At 42.1% G+C, this 14,271-nt stretch overlaps 1 protein-coding gene and 14 non-coding genes across 15 annotated transcripts in view; 14 read left to right on the forward strand and 1 right to left on the reverse strand.

Annotated features, from left to right (window-relative positions):
- The first annotated feature begins 642 nt into the window (after positions 1-642).
- trnay-gua lies at positions 643-731 on the forward strand. The gene is given in 2 exon segments: positions 643-679; positions 696-731. It is a non-coding gene; the product is annotated as a tRNA-Tyr (tRNA).
- A 784-nt stretch (positions 732-1,515) lies between these two features.
- On the forward strand, positions 1,516-1,604 carry trnay-gua. The gene is given in 2 exon segments: positions 1,516-1,552; positions 1,569-1,604. It is a non-coding gene; the product is annotated as a tRNA-Tyr (tRNA).
- Positions 1,605-2,388: 784 nt separating this feature from the next.
- Positions 2,389-2,477, forward strand: trnay-gua. Its single transcript is given in 2 exon segments — positions 2,389-2,425; positions 2,442-2,477. It is a non-coding gene; the product is annotated as a tRNA-Tyr (tRNA).
- A 784-nt stretch (positions 2,478-3,261) lies between these two features.
- trnay-gua lies at positions 3,262-3,350 on the forward strand. The gene is given in 2 exon segments: positions 3,262-3,298; positions 3,315-3,350. It is a non-coding gene; the product is annotated as a tRNA-Tyr (tRNA).
- Positions 3,351-4,132: 782 nt separating this feature from the next.
- On the forward strand, positions 4,133-4,221 carry trnay-gua. Its single transcript is given in 2 exon segments — positions 4,133-4,169; positions 4,186-4,221. It is a non-coding gene; the product is annotated as a tRNA-Tyr (tRNA).
- Positions 4,222-5,005: 784 nt separating this feature from the next.
- On the forward strand, positions 5,006-5,094 carry trnay-gua. The gene is given in 2 exon segments: positions 5,006-5,042; positions 5,059-5,094. It is a non-coding gene; the product is annotated as a tRNA-Tyr (tRNA).
- Positions 5,095-5,878: 784 nt separating this feature from the next.
- Positions 5,879-5,967, forward strand: trnay-gua. The gene is given in 2 exon segments: positions 5,879-5,915; positions 5,932-5,967. It is a non-coding gene; the product is annotated as a tRNA-Tyr (tRNA).
- A 784-nt stretch (positions 5,968-6,751) lies between these two features.
- On the forward strand, positions 6,752-6,840 carry trnay-gua. The gene is given in 2 exon segments: positions 6,752-6,788; positions 6,805-6,840. It is a non-coding gene; the product is annotated as a tRNA-Tyr (tRNA).
- Positions 6,841-7,596: 756 nt separating this feature from the next.
- trnay-gua lies at positions 7,597-7,685 on the forward strand. Its single transcript is given in 2 exon segments — positions 7,597-7,633; positions 7,650-7,685. It is a non-coding gene; the product is annotated as a tRNA-Tyr (tRNA).
- A 54-nt stretch (positions 7,686-7,739) lies between these two features.
- LOC120733895 (hepatocyte cell adhesion molecule-like) overlaps positions 7,740-14,271 on the reverse strand; it is a 46,188-nt gene continuing 39,656 nt past the window's right edge. Inside the window, exon 8 of the mRNA XM_040032404.1 lies at positions 7,740-13,922. Coding sequence (XP_039888338.1) covers positions 13,773-13,922 — 150 coding nt within the window. The 3' untranslated portion in view covers positions 7,740-13,772. The remainder of the gene's footprint in view (positions 13,923-14,271) is intronic.
- trnay-gua lies at positions 8,470-8,558 on the forward strand. Its single transcript is given in 2 exon segments — positions 8,470-8,506; positions 8,523-8,558. It is a non-coding gene; the product is annotated as a tRNA-Tyr (tRNA).
- On the forward strand, positions 9,343-9,431 carry trnay-gua. Its single transcript is given in 2 exon segments — positions 9,343-9,379; positions 9,396-9,431. It is a non-coding gene; the product is annotated as a tRNA-Tyr (tRNA).
- Positions 10,216-10,304, forward strand: trnay-gua. Its single transcript is given in 2 exon segments — positions 10,216-10,252; positions 10,269-10,304. It is a non-coding gene; the product is annotated as a tRNA-Tyr (tRNA).
- trnay-gua lies at positions 11,089-11,177 on the forward strand. The gene is given in 2 exon segments: positions 11,089-11,125; positions 11,142-11,177. It is a non-coding gene; the product is annotated as a tRNA-Tyr (tRNA).
- trnay-gua lies at positions 11,962-12,050 on the forward strand. Its single transcript is given in 2 exon segments — positions 11,962-11,998; positions 12,015-12,050. It is a non-coding gene; the product is annotated as a tRNA-Tyr (tRNA).

The raw sequence follows: 14,271 nt of genomic DNA on the forward strand, positions 1-14,271 counted from the left end.
TTTTATTTGTGTGTTTTGTAAGTCATGTGCAGCACAGCAGACCTGAAAAAGGGGGTGAGTGGTACAGAGGACTGCAGGTGGAAGATAAAGGGTATCCTTTTGTTACCTTTCATCTCCATGTAGAGGAAGTTGCTTTGGCTTTCTGTTTATCAGAAACATGAGAGCAAAGAGGGCTGCAGCTCTACCGTGCTGTGGATTCTTGCTAAGAGACTTAATCACACTTAAAAGTCTCCCAGAATTAAATAGTTGCCCCAAAGTACACTATTATTAACCTTTACCTACATGACCGGTTGCAGCAGATAGCCGCCCCTCCCTCAGCCTTCCTGTTAAAAGGATGTTTTTCCTTCCCACTGTTGCCAAACTGCTTTCTTATATGGGGTCATATGATTGTTAGATTCTCTACCTATTGTATGATCTGCTGTACAATATAAAACGCATTCACGCGACTGTTGTTGGGATTTGGGACTATTTAAATAAAGTTGAATTAAATTCACCTTGGAAATATCAAAACACCTTCCTAACAAAACTTAATTGCAAGTCTTAATGTTCAAGTCCTTGCAACATGGAATTCTTGCAAAACACAGACTCTGTTAGGTCCCATGTATCCGATGGTCCAACAAAGCAGACACTGCACATGTGATCCCTTCGATAGCTCAGTTGGTAGAGCGGAGGACTGTAGGTGTATGGGAACAGGAATCCTTAGGTCGCTGGTTCAACTCCGGCTTGGAGGAGATTTTACAATACCTTCTGTCTGTTCTGATTGAACGCAGCTAAAAACGAAAAAATTGATTGCAATGGCGTTTACTACCATTTCATAGTATAGCTGTACTGCTTTGAGTGATCAGTTGGAAAAGCAAAGACTTCTCTGTGTGTTGGAAGAAGACATGTTTCCTCCCACTTTACTCTAGTTTTCAGTCAGAAAGTAGGGCCAAGTCCTTAGGTCAAAAAAGACTGATCTACATTAAAGGTCGCTGACATTTAACTCCCACCGTCCTACAATCAAGTATACATTTGAGGGACACTGTAGGTGTATGGGAAATATCAAAACAGCTTCCTGTACTCCCTTTGACTTGATAAGGTGAAGGGTTCTAAGTCAGTAGCTATAGGTGCCCATGCAGTGTAACACACAGCGAACATAAGACATGTTCCAGACAGGTTAGGACAATTTTCAGAGAAAAAGTTGGGTGCAATCCCATGGTCCAACAGCGTTGGATCTACCAACAGTAAGGTAAGTGACATTCAACAAAACACAGTCCTATGCTCTAGTATCAATTTCTCAAAATTGCTCCCTGTACTCCCCTGCGTCTGAACGCAGCCCAAGAGTTGGAAAAAGGAAGGATACTCATGTTGATGTGAAATATGTTCAGTGCCTCAGGCATGAAGGAACATGTAGAGTCAGACAGATACAGTTTTGTTATGTTCAAGTCCTTGCAACATGGAATTCTTGCAAAACACAGACTCTGTTAGGTCCCATGTATCCGATGGTCCAACAAACCAGACACTGCACATGTGATCCCTTCGATAGCTCAGTTGGTAGAGCGGAGGACTGTAGGTGTATGGGAACAGGAATCCTTAGGTCGCTGGTTCAACTCCGGCTCGGAGGAGATTTTACAATACCTTCTGTCTGTTCTGATTGAACGCAGCTAAAAACGAAAAAATTGATTGCAATGGCGTTTACTACCATTTCATAGTATAGCTGTACTCCTTTGAGTGATCAGTTGGAAAAGCAAAGACTTCTCTGTGTGTTGGAAGAAGACATGTTTCCTCCCACTTTACTCTAGTTTTCAGTCAGAAAGTAGGGCCAAGTCCTTAGGTCAAAAAAGACTGATCTACATTAAAGGTCGCTGACATTAAACTCCCACCGTCCTACAATCAAGTATACATTTGAGGGACACTGTAGGTGTATGGGAAATATCAAAACAGCTTCCTGTACTCCCTTTGACTTGATAAGGTGAAGGGTTCTAAGTCAGTAGCTATAGGTGCCCATGCAGTGTAACACACAGCGAACATAAGACATGTTCCAGACAGGTTAGGACAATTTTCAGAGAAAAAGTTGGGTGCAATCCCATGGTCCAACAGCGTTGGATCTACCAACAGTAAGGTAAGTGACATTCAACAAAACACAGTCCTATGCTCTAGTATCAATTTCTCAAAATTGCTCCCTGTACTCCCCTGCGTCTGAACGCAGCCCAAGAGTTGGAAAAAGGAAGGATACTCATGTTGATGTGAAATATGTTCAGTGCCTCAGGCATGAAGGAACATGTAGAGTCAGACAGATACAGTTTTGTTATGTTCAAGTCCTTGCAACATGGAATTCTTGCAAAACACAGACTCTGTTAGGTCCCATGTATCCGATGGTCCAACAAACCAGACACTGCACATGTGATCCCTTCGATAGCTCAGTTGGTAGAGCGGAGGACTGTAGGTGTATGGGAACAGGAATCCTTAGGTCGCTGGTTCAACTCCGGCTCGGAGGAGATTTTACAATACCTTCTGTCTGTTCTGATTGAACGCAGCTAAAAACGAAAAAATTGATTGCAATGGCGTTTACTACCATTTCATAGTATAGCTGTACTCCTTTGAGTGATCAGTTGGAAAAGCAAAGACTTCTCTGTGTGTTGGAAGAAGACATGTTTCCTCCCACTTTACTCTAGTTTTCAGTCAGAAAGTAGGGCCAAGTCCTTAGGTCAAAAAAGACTGATCTACATTAAAGGTCGCTGACATTAAACTCCCACCGTCCTACAATCAAGTATACATTTGAGGGACACTGTAGGTGTATGGGAAATATCAAAACAGCTTCCTGTACTCCCTTTGACTTGATAAGGTGAAGGGTTCTAAGTCAGTAGCTATAGGTGCCCATGCAGTGTAACACACAGCGAACATAAGACATGTTCCAGACAGGTTAGGACAATTTTCAGAGAAAAAGTTGGGTGCAATCCCATGGTCCAACAGCGTTGGATCTACCAACAGTAAGGTAAGTGACATTCAACAAAACACAGTCCTATGCTCTAGTATCAATTTCTCAAAATTGCTCCCTGTACTCCCCTGCGTCTGAACGCAGCCCAAGAGTTGGAAAAAGGAAGGATACTCATGTTGATGTGAAATATGTTCAGTGCCTCAGGCATGAAGGAACATGTAGAGTCAGACAGATACAGTTTTGTTATGTTCAAGTCCTTGCAACATGGAATTCTTGCAAAACACAGACTCTGTTAGGTCCCATGTATCCGATGGTCCAACAAACCAGACACTGCACATGTGATCCCTTCGATAGCTCAGTTGGTAGAGCGGAGGACTGTAGGTGTATGGGAACAGGAATCCTTAGGTCGCTGGTTCAACTCCGGCTCGGAGGAGATTTTACAATACCTTCTGTCTGTTCTGATTGAACGCAGCTAAAAACGAAAAAATTGATTGCAATGGCGTTTACTACCATTTCATAGTATAGCTGTACTCCTTTGAGTGATCAGTTGGAAAAGCAAAGACTTCTCTGTGTGTTGGAAGAAGACATGTTTCCTCCCACTTTACTCTAGTTTTCAGTCAGAAAGTAGGGCCAAGTCCTTAGGTCAAAAAAGACTGATCTACATTAAAGGTCGCTGACATTAAACTCCCACCGTCCTACAATCAAGTATACATTTGAGGGACACTGTAGGTGTATGGGAAATATCAAAACAGCTTCCTGTACTCCCTTTGACTTGATAAGGTGAAGGGTTCTAAGTCAGTAGCTATAGGTGCCCATGCAGTGTAACACACAGCGAACATAAGACATGTTCCAGACAGGTTAGGACAATTTTCAGAGAAAAAGTTGGGTGCAATCCCATGGTCCAACAGCGTTGGATCTACCAACAGTAAGGTAAGTGACATTCAACAAAACACAGTCCTATGCTCTAGTATCAATTTCTCAAAATTGCTCCCTGTACTCCCCTGCGTCTGAACGCAGCCCAAGAGTTGGAAAAAGGAAGGATACTCATGTTGATGTGAAATATGTTCAGTGCCTCAGGCATGAAGGAACATGTAGAGTCAGACAGATACAGTTTTGTTATGTTCAAGTCCTTGCAACATGGAATTCTGCAAACACAGACTCTGTTAGGTCCCATGTATCCGATGGTCCAACAAACCAGACACTGCACATGTGATCCCTTCGATAGCTCAGTTGGTAGAGCGGAGGACTGTAGGTGTATGGGAACAGGAATCCTTAGGTCGCTGGTTCAACTCCGGCTCGGAGGAGATTTTACAATACCTTCTGTCTGTTCTGATTGAACGCAGCTAAAAACGAAAAAATTGATTGCAATGGCGTTTACTACCATTTCATAGTATAGCTGTACTCCTTTGAGTGATCAGTTGGAAAAGCAAAGACTTCTCTGTGTGTTGGAAGAAGACATGTTTCCTCCCACTTTACTCTAGTTTTCAGTCAGAAAGTAGGGCCAAGTCCTTAGGTCAAAAAAGACTGATCTACATTAAAGGTCGCTGACATTAAACTCCCACCGTCCTACAATCAAGTATACATTTGAGGGACACTGTAGGTGTATGGGAAATATCAAAACAGCTTCCTGTACTCCCTTTGACTTGATAAGGTGAAGGGTTCTAAGTCAGTAGCTATAGGTGCCCATGCAGTGTAACACACAGCGAACATAAGACATGTTCCAGACAGGTTAGGACAATTTTCAGAGAAAAAGTTGGGTGCAATCCCATGGTCCAACAGCGTTGGATCTACCAACAGTAAGGTAAGTGACATTCAACAAAACACAGTCCTATGCTCTAGTATCAATTTCTCAAAATTGCTCCCTGTACTCCCCTGCGTCTGAACGCAGCCCAAGAGTTGGAAAAAGGAAGGATACTCATGTTGATGTGAAATATGTTCAGTGCCTCAGGCATGAAGGAACATGTAGAGTCAGACAGATACAGTTTTGTTATGTTCAAGTCCTTGCAACATGGAATTCTTGCAAAACACAGACTCTGTTAGGTCCCATGTATCCGATGGTCCAACAAACCAGACACTGCACATGTGATCCCTTCGATAGCTCAGTTGGTAGAGCGGAGGACTGTAGGTGTATGGGAACAGGAATCCTTAGGTCGCTGGTTCAACTCCGGCTCGGAGGAGATTTTACAATACCTTCTGTCTGTTCTGATTGAACGCAGCTAAAAACGAAAAAATTGATTGCAATGGCGTTTACTACCATTTCATAGTATAGCTGTACTCCTTTGAGTGATCAGTTGGAAAAGCAAAGACTTCTCTGTGTGTTGGAAGAAGACATGTTTCCTCCCACTTTACTCTAGTTTTCAGTCAGAAAGTAGGGCCAAGTCCTTAGGTCAAAAAAGACTGATCTACATTAAAGGTCGCTGACATTAAACTCCCACCGTCCTACAATCAAGTATACATTTGAGGGACACTGTAGGTGTATGGGAAATATCAAAACAGCTTCCTGTACTCCCTTTGACTTGATAAGGTGAAGGGTTCTAAGTCAGTAGCTATAGGTGCCCATGCAGTGTAACACACAGCGAACATAAGACATGTTCCAGACAGGTTAGGACAATTTTCAGAGAAAAAGTTGGGTGCAATCCCATGGTCCAACAGCGTTGGATCTACCAACAGTAAGGTAAGTGACATTCAACAAAACACAGTCCTATGCTCTAGTATCAATTTCTCAAAATTGCTCCCTGTACTCCCCTGCGTCTGAACGCAGCCCAAGAGTTGGAAAAAGGAAGGATACTCATGTTGATGTGAAATATGTTCAGTGCCTCAGGCATGAAGGAACATGTAGAGTCAGACAGATACAGTTTTGTTATGTTCAAGTCCTTGCAACATGGAATTCTTGCAAAACACAGACTCTGTTAGGTCCCATGTATCCGATGGTCCAACAAACCAGACACTGCACATGTGATCCCTTCGATAGCTCAGTTGGTAGAGCGGAGGACTGTAGGTGTATGGGAACAGGAATCCTTAGGTCGCTGGTTCAACTCCGGCTCGGAGGAGATTTTACAATACCTTCTGTCTGTTCTGATTGAACGCAGCTAAAAACGAAAAAATTGATTGCAATGGCGTTTACTACCATTTCATAGTATAGCTGTACTCCTTTGAGTGATCAGTTGGAAAAGCAAAGACTTCTCTGTGTGTTGGAAGAAGACATGTTTCCTCCCACTTTACTCTAGTTTTCAGTCAGAAAGTAGGGCCAAGTCCTTAGGTCAAAAAAGACTGATCTACATTAAAGGTCGCTGACATTAAACTCCCACCGTCCTACAATCAAGTATACATTTGAGGGACACTGTAGGTGTATGGGAAATATCAAAACAGCTTCCTGTACTCCCTTTGACTTGATAAGGTGAAGGGTTCTAAGTCAGTAGCTATAGGTGCCCATGCAGTGTAACACACAGCGAACATAAGACATGTTCCAGACAGGTTAGGACAATTTTCAGAGAAAAAGTTGGGTGCAATCCCATGGTCCAACAGCGTTGGATCTACCAACAGTAAGGTAAGTGACATTCAACAAAACACAGTCCTATGCTCTAGTATCAATTTCTCAAAATTGCTCCCTGTACTCCCCTGCGTCTGAACGCAGCCCAAGAGTTGGAAAAAGGAAGGATACTCATGTTGATGTGAAATATGTTCAGTGCCTCAGGCATGAAGGAACATGTAGAGTCAGACAGATACAGTTTTGTTATGTTCAAGTCCTTGCAACATGGAATTCTTGCAAAACACAGACTCTGTTAGGTCCCATGTATCCGATGGTCCAACAAACCAGACACTGCACATGTGATCCCTTCGATAGCTCAGTTGGTAGAGCGGAGGACTGTAGGTGTATGGGAACAGGAATCCTTAGGTCGCTGGTTCAACTCCGGCTCGGAGGAGATTTTACAATACCTTCTGTCTGTTCTGATTGAACGCAGCTAAAAACGAAAAAATTGATTGCAATGGCGTTTACTACCATTTCATAGTATAGCTGTACTCCTTTGAGTGATCAGTTGGAAAAGCAAAGACTTCTCTGTGTGTTGGAAGAAGACATGTTTCCTCCCACTTTACTCTAGTTTTCAGTCAGAAAGTAGGGCCAAGTCCTTAGGTCAAAAAAGACTGATCTACATTAAAGGTCGCTGACATTAAACTCCCACCGTCCTACAATCAAGTATACATTTGAGGGACACTGTAGGTGTATGGGAAATATCAAAACAGCTTCCTGTACTCCCTTTGACTTGATAAGGTGAAGGGTTCTAAGTCAGTAGCTATAGGTGCCCATGCAGTGTAACACACAGCGAACATAAGACATGTTCCAGACAGGTTAGGACAATTTTCAGAGAAAAAGTTGGGTGCAATCCCATGGTCCAACAGCGTTGGATCTACCAACAGTAAGGTAAGTGACATTCAACAAAACACAGTCCTATGCTCTAGTATCAATTTCAATCTACGCAGCCCAAGAGTTGGAAAAAGGAAGGATACTCATGTTGATGTGAAATATGTTCAGTGCCTCAGGCATGAAGGAACATGTAGAGTCAGACAGATACAGTTTTGTTATGTTCAAGTCCTTGCAACATGGAATTCTTGCAAAACACAGACTCTGTTAGGTCCCATGTATCCGATGGTCCAACAAACCAGACACTGCACATGTGATCCCTTCGATAGCTCAGTTGGTAGAGCGGAGGACTGTAGGTGTATGGGAACAGGAATCCTTAGGTCGCTGTTTCAACTCCGGCTCGGAAGGGATTTTACAACTCCTTCTGTCTGTTCTGATTGAACGCAGCTAAAAACGAAAAAATTGATTGCAATGTCGTTTATTACCATTTCATAGTATAGCTGTACTCCTTTGAGTGATCAGTTGGAAAAGCAAAGACTTCTCTGTGTGTTGGAAGAAGACATGTTTCCTCCCACTTTACTCTAGTTTTCAGTCAGAAAGTAGGGCCAAGTCCTTAGGTCAAAAAAGACTGATCTACATTAAAGGTCGCTGACATTAAACTCCCACCGTCCTACAATCAAGTATACATTTGAGGGACACTGTAGGTGTATGGGAAATATCAAAACAGCTTCCTGTACTCCCTTTGACTTGATAAGGTGAAGGGTTCTAAGTCAGTAGCTATAGGTGCCCATGCAGTGTAACACACAGCGAACATAAGACATGTTCCAGACAGGTTAGGACAATTTTCAGAGAAAAAGTTGGGTGCAATCCCATGGTCCAACAGCGTTGGATCTACCAACAGTAAGGTAAGTGACATTCAACAAAACACAGTCCTATGCTCTAGTATCAATTTCTCAAAATTGCTCCCTGTACTCCCCTGCGTCTGAACGCAGCCCAAGAGTTGGAAAAAGGAAGGATACTCATGTTGATGTGAAATATGTTCAGTGCCTCAGGCATGAAGGAACATGTAGAGTCAGACAGATACAGTTTTGTTATGTTCAAGTCCTTGCAACATGGAATTCTTGCAAAACACAGACTCTGTTAGGTCCCATGTATCCGATGGTCCAACAAACCAGACACTGCACATGTGATCCCTTCGATAGCTCAGTTGGTAGAGCGGAGGACTGTAGGTGTATGGGAACAGGAATCCTTAGGTCGCTGGTTCAACTCCGGCTCGGAGGAGATTTTACAATACCTTCTGTCTGTTCTGATTGAACGCAGCTAAAAACGAAAAAATTGATTGCAATGGCGTTTACTACCATTTCATAGTATAGCTGTACTCCTTTGAGTGATCAGTTGGAAAAGCAAAGACTTCTCTGTGTGTTGGAAGAAGACATGTTTCCTCCCACTTTACTCTAGTTTTCAGTCAGAAAGTAGGGCCAAGTCCTTAGGTCAAAAAAGACTGATCTACATTAAAGGTCGCTGACATTAAACTCCCACCGTCCTACAATCAAGTATACATTTGAGGGACACTGTAGGTGTATGGGAAATATCAAAACAGCTTCCTGTACTCCCTTTGACTTGATAAGGTGAAGGGTTCTAAGTCAGTAGCTATAGGTGCCCATGCAGTGTAACACACAGCGAACATAAGACATGTTCCAGACAGGTTAGGACAATTTTCAGAGAAAAAGTTGGGTGCAATCCCATGGTCCAACAGCGTTGGATCTACCAACAGTAAGGTAAGTGACATTCAACAAAACACAGTCCTATGCTCTAGTATCAATTTCTCAAAATTGCTCCCTGTACTCCCCTGCGTCTGAACGCAGCCCAAGAGTTGGAAAAAGGAAGGATACTCATGTTGATGTGAAATATGTTCAGTGCCTCAGGCATGAAGGAACATGTAGAGTCAGACAGATACAGTTTTGTTATGTTCAAGTCCTTGCAACATGGAATTCTTGCAAAACACAGACTCTGTTAGGTCCCATGTATCCGATGGTCCAACAAACCAGACACTGCACATGTGATCCCTTCGATAGCTCAGTTGGTAGAGCGGAGGACTGTAGGTGTATGGGAACAGGAATCCTTAGGTCGCTGGTTCAACTCCGGCTCGGAGGAGATTTTACAATACCTTCTGTCTGTTCTGATTGAACGCAGCTAAAAACGAAAAAATTGATTGCAATGGCGTTTACTACCATTTCATAGTATAGCTGTACTCCTTTGAGTGATCAGTTGGAAAAGCAAAGACTTCTCTGTGTGTTGGAAGAAGACATGTTTCCTCCCACTTTACTCTAGTTTTCAGTCAGAAAGTAGGGCCAAGTCCTTAGGTCAAAAAAGACTGATCTACATTAAAGGTCGCTGACATTAAACTCCCACCGTCCTACAATCAAGTATACATTTGAGGGACACTGTAGGTGTATGGGAAATATCAAAACAGCTTCCTGTACTCCCTTTGACTTGATAAGGTGAAGGGTTCTAAGTCAGTAGCTATAGGTGCCCATGCAGTGTAACACACAGCGAACATAAGACATGTTCCAGACAGGTTAGGACAATTTTCAGAGAAAAAGTTGGGTGCAATCCCATGGTCCAACAGCGTTGGATCTACCAACAGTAAGGTAAGTGACATTCAACAAAACACAGTCCTATGCTCTAGTATCAATTTCTCAAAATTGCTCCCTGTACTCCCCTGCGTCTGAACGCAGCCCAAGAGTTGGAAAAAGGAAGGATACTCATGTTGATGTGAAATATGTTCAGTGCCTCAGGCATGAAGGAACATGTAGAGTCAGACAGATACAGTTTTGTTATGTTCAAGTCCTTGCAACATGGAATTCTTGCAAAACACAGACTCTGTTAGGTCCCATGTATCCGATGGTCCAACAAACCAGACACTGCACATGTGATCCCTTCGATAGCTCAGTTGGTAGAGCGGAGGACTGTAGGTGTATGGGAACAGGAATCCTTAGGTCGCTGGTTCAACTCCGGCTCGGAGGAGATTTTACAATACCTTCTGTCTGTTCTGATTGAACGCAGCTAAAAACGAAAAAATTGATTGCAATGGCGTTTACTACCATTTCATAGTATAGCTGTACTCCTTTGAGTGATCAGTTGGAAAAGCAAAGACTTCTCTGTGTGTTGGAAGAAGACATGTTTCCTCCCACTTTACTCTAGTTTTCAGTCAGAAAGTAGGGCCAAGTCCTTAGGTCAAAAAAGACTGATCTACATTAAAGGTCGCTGACATTAAACTCCCACCGTCCTACAATCAAGTATACATTTGAGGGACACTGTAGGTGTATGGGAAATATCAAAACAGCTTCCTGTACTCCCTTTGACTTGATAAGGTGAAGGGTTCTAAGTCAGTAGCTATAGGTGCCCATGCAGTGTAACACACAGCGAACATAAGACATGTTCCAGACAGGTTAGGACAATTTTCAGAGAAAAAGTTGGGTGCAATCCCATGGTCCAACAGCGTTGGATCTACCAACAGTAAGGTAAGTGACATTCAACAAAACACAGTCCTATGCTCTAGTATCAATTTCTCAAAATTGCTCCCTGTACTCCCCTGCGTCTGAACGCAGCCCAAGAGTTGGAAAAAGGAAGGATACTCATGTTGATGTGAAATATGTTCAGTGCCTCAGGCATGAAGGAACATGTAGAGTCAGACAGATACAGTTTTGTTATGTTCAAGTCCTTGCAACATGGAATTCTTGCAAAACACAGACTCTGTTAGGTCCCATGTATCCGATGGTCCAACAAACCAGACACTGCACATGTGATCCCTTCGATAGCTCAGTTGGTAGAGCGGAGGACTGTAGGTGTATGGGAACAGGAATCCTTAGGTCGCTGGTTCAACTCCGGCTCGGAGGAGATTTTACAATACCTTCTGTCTGTTCTGATTGAACGCAGCTAAAAACGAAAAAATTGATTGCAATGGCGTTTACTACCATTTCATAGTATAGCTGTACTCCTTTGAGTGATCAGTTGGAAAAGCAAAGACTTCTCTGTGTGTTGGAAGAAGACATGTTTCCTCCCACTTTACTCTAGTTTTCAGTCAGAAAGTAGGGCCAAGTCCTTAGGTCAAAAAAGACTGATCTACATTAAAGGTCGCTGACATTAAACTCCCACCGTCCTACAATCAAGTATACATTTGAGGGACACTGTAGGTGTATGGGAAATATCAAAACAGCTTCCTGTACTCCCTTTGACTTGATAAGGTGAAGGGTTCTAAGTCAGTAGCTATAGGTGCCCATGCAGTGTAACACACAGCGAACATAAGACATGTTCCAGACAGGTTAGGACAATTTTCAGAGAAAAAGTTGGGTGCAATCCCATGGTCCAACAGCGTTGGATCTACCAACAGTAAGGTAAGTGACATTCAACAAAACACAGTCCTATGCTCTAGTATCAATTTCTCAAAATTGCTCCCTGTACTCCCCTGCGTCTGAACGCAGCCCAAGAGTTGGAAAAAGGAAGGATACTCATGTTGATGTGAAATATGTTCAGTGCCTCAGGCATGAAGGAACATGTAGAGTCAGACAGATACAGTTTTGTTATGTTCAAGTCCTTGCAACATGGAATTCTTGCAAAACACAGACTCTGTTAGGTCCCATGTATCCGATGGTCCAACAAACCAGACACTGCACATGTGATCCCTTCGATAGCTCAGTTGGTAGAGCGGAGGACTGTAGGTGTATGGGAACAGGAATCCTTAGGTCGCTGGTTCAACTCCGGCTCGGAGGAGATTTTACAATACCTTCTGTCTGTTCTGATTGAACGCAGCTAAAAACGAAAAAATTGATTGCAATGGCGTTTACTACCATTTCATAGTATAGCTGTACTCCTTTGAGTGATCAGTTGGAAAAGCAAAGACTTCTCTGTGTGTTGGAAGAAGACATGCTTCCTCCCACTTTACTCTAGTTTTCAGTCAGAAAGTAGGGCCAAGTCCTTAGGTCAAAAAAGACTGATCTACATTAAAGGTCGCTGACATTAAACTCCCACCGTCCTACAATCAAGTATACATTTGAGGGACACTGTAGGTGTATGGGAAATATCAAAACAGCTTCCTGTACTCCCTTTGACTTGATAAGGTGAAGGGTTCTAAGTCAGTAGCTATAGGTGCCCATGCAGTGTAACACACAGCGAACATAAGACATGTTCCAGACAGGTTAGGACAATTTTCAGAGAAAAAGTTGGGTGCAATCCCATGGTCCAACAGCGTTGGATCTACCAACAGTAAGGTAAGTGACATTCAAAAAAAACACAGTCCTATGCTCTAGTATCAATTTTTCAAAATTGCTCCTTGTACTCCCAGTATTAAGGTAAGTGACATAAAAAAAACAAAAACAAAAAACACAGTACTATGCTCTATTATCAATTTCTGTACAATGGAGAAGTCAAAATTGTTAGCTTTACTCCCCTGGGTCTGAATGCAGCCCAAGAGTTGAAAAACAGAAGGATACTCATGTTGATATGGAATATGTTCAGTGCCTTAGGCATGAAGGAACATGGCATAAATTACACCATTTCTTTATGTATAAAGAAAGCAAAACTGTTAAAAGTACCACATTTTTCCTCCTCCTGCTCATGCTGAACATTTGAAATTTACCTCTGTAACAAGGCCTACGTCCTTCAAGACCGATTAGTATAGACTGGTAAGTAAAAATTAGACACCCATGTCCTAAAATGGGAAGATGGTTATGATGAAAACTTCTTTTTGATCAGCGGTAGTGGACATCAATGATAGTTGTGTCACTGTCATCTGATGGGATCTTCCCTGTTTTCTCTGTATTATTGTAGAGGGTTTACCTTGCAATATAAAGCAGCTTGAGGCAAATGTTGTTAAAAATTAAATCTACTAATCTATCTATGATAAATGACAAGCAAACAAGGACCCTACTTGTTCAAGTCAACTGGCACAGGTCAGTCTTTCCAAAATACCACAAAGACAAATTTCTGATAATTCTACATTTTTATTAAAGTATGTATAAAATTCAAATACCATGGCCCCCTATCCTACCCCAACATGGTTTTGTCACTGTATACACATAAATTAAGCAATCTAGTAGAACTAAAATACTAATTTACATTATTTCACAAAGTAATCTGTATTTTCATGTATACAGAAAATTTGACATAACAGAGAGATAACAAGTCAGTTATATGTCTGGAATTGACATGTAACAAACTGCAATGGTGTTGAGTAACAAACCAAATAAAAAATTTAAATCATAAAAACTGAAACATTTTGACTCTAATGTCAAACTGTCCTCATATTTCATTCCAGGCTGTGCTACTAAACTTTAAAACAACTGTTATTTAAGTTACAGTGTTTAATTCACAGCATTTTCTTCATTTTACGACACTCTCCACGATGTCTAGAGTACTTTGCATTTCGGAGCAGTAGAATATAGAGCATGTAACCTTCTGTTTGTTGTACTGTGGACTGTTTAAACCGATGACCCATCAGGTATGCTTACGGGAGATGCGAGCAGGGGAACCAGCAGTAAGAGTAATAGGATCAGTATATGTGGGGGAAGTGGTGTAGCATGGTGGGTTGTCAAGTTCAGATGGAGATCCAATACTGTTGCTGGAGGAGTCATCTGTGGAAGGATCCTGCAAAACACAGTGACATGAGCCCAACTTCACTCTCCAAAAGTAATATTTTACTTTTATTAAATTTCATTGTGGCTATTTGTGTAGATGGCTCTCAGATTACCTAATAGCGAAACTCACTGGTTTCGGTTTACTGAGCTTAGCCTGTGAGACTGATAAGGTGCTATTAAATGACCAAAAAGACTTTGATAGCTTGGTTTTGAAGTATATGCAGCTAATGAGACAGTTTATAATGAGCACCTTATAGCTGGTCTGTCTGTCCATGCAGCTATTAAACTGGCTAGCCTTGAGTTTTATAAACATTCCTTAGTACTTTTTTTGCCAGAACATAATGTTGCATGTATTCCTT

Source organism: Simochromis diagramma, unplaced genomic scaffold, assembly GCF_900408965.1.
Source record: "Simochromis diagramma unplaced genomic scaffold, fSimDia1.1 OVJJ01000216.1, whole genome shotgun sequence".
Lineage (NCBI taxonomy): Eukaryota > Metazoa > Chordata > Actinopteri > Cichliformes > Cichlidae > Simochromis > Simochromis diagramma.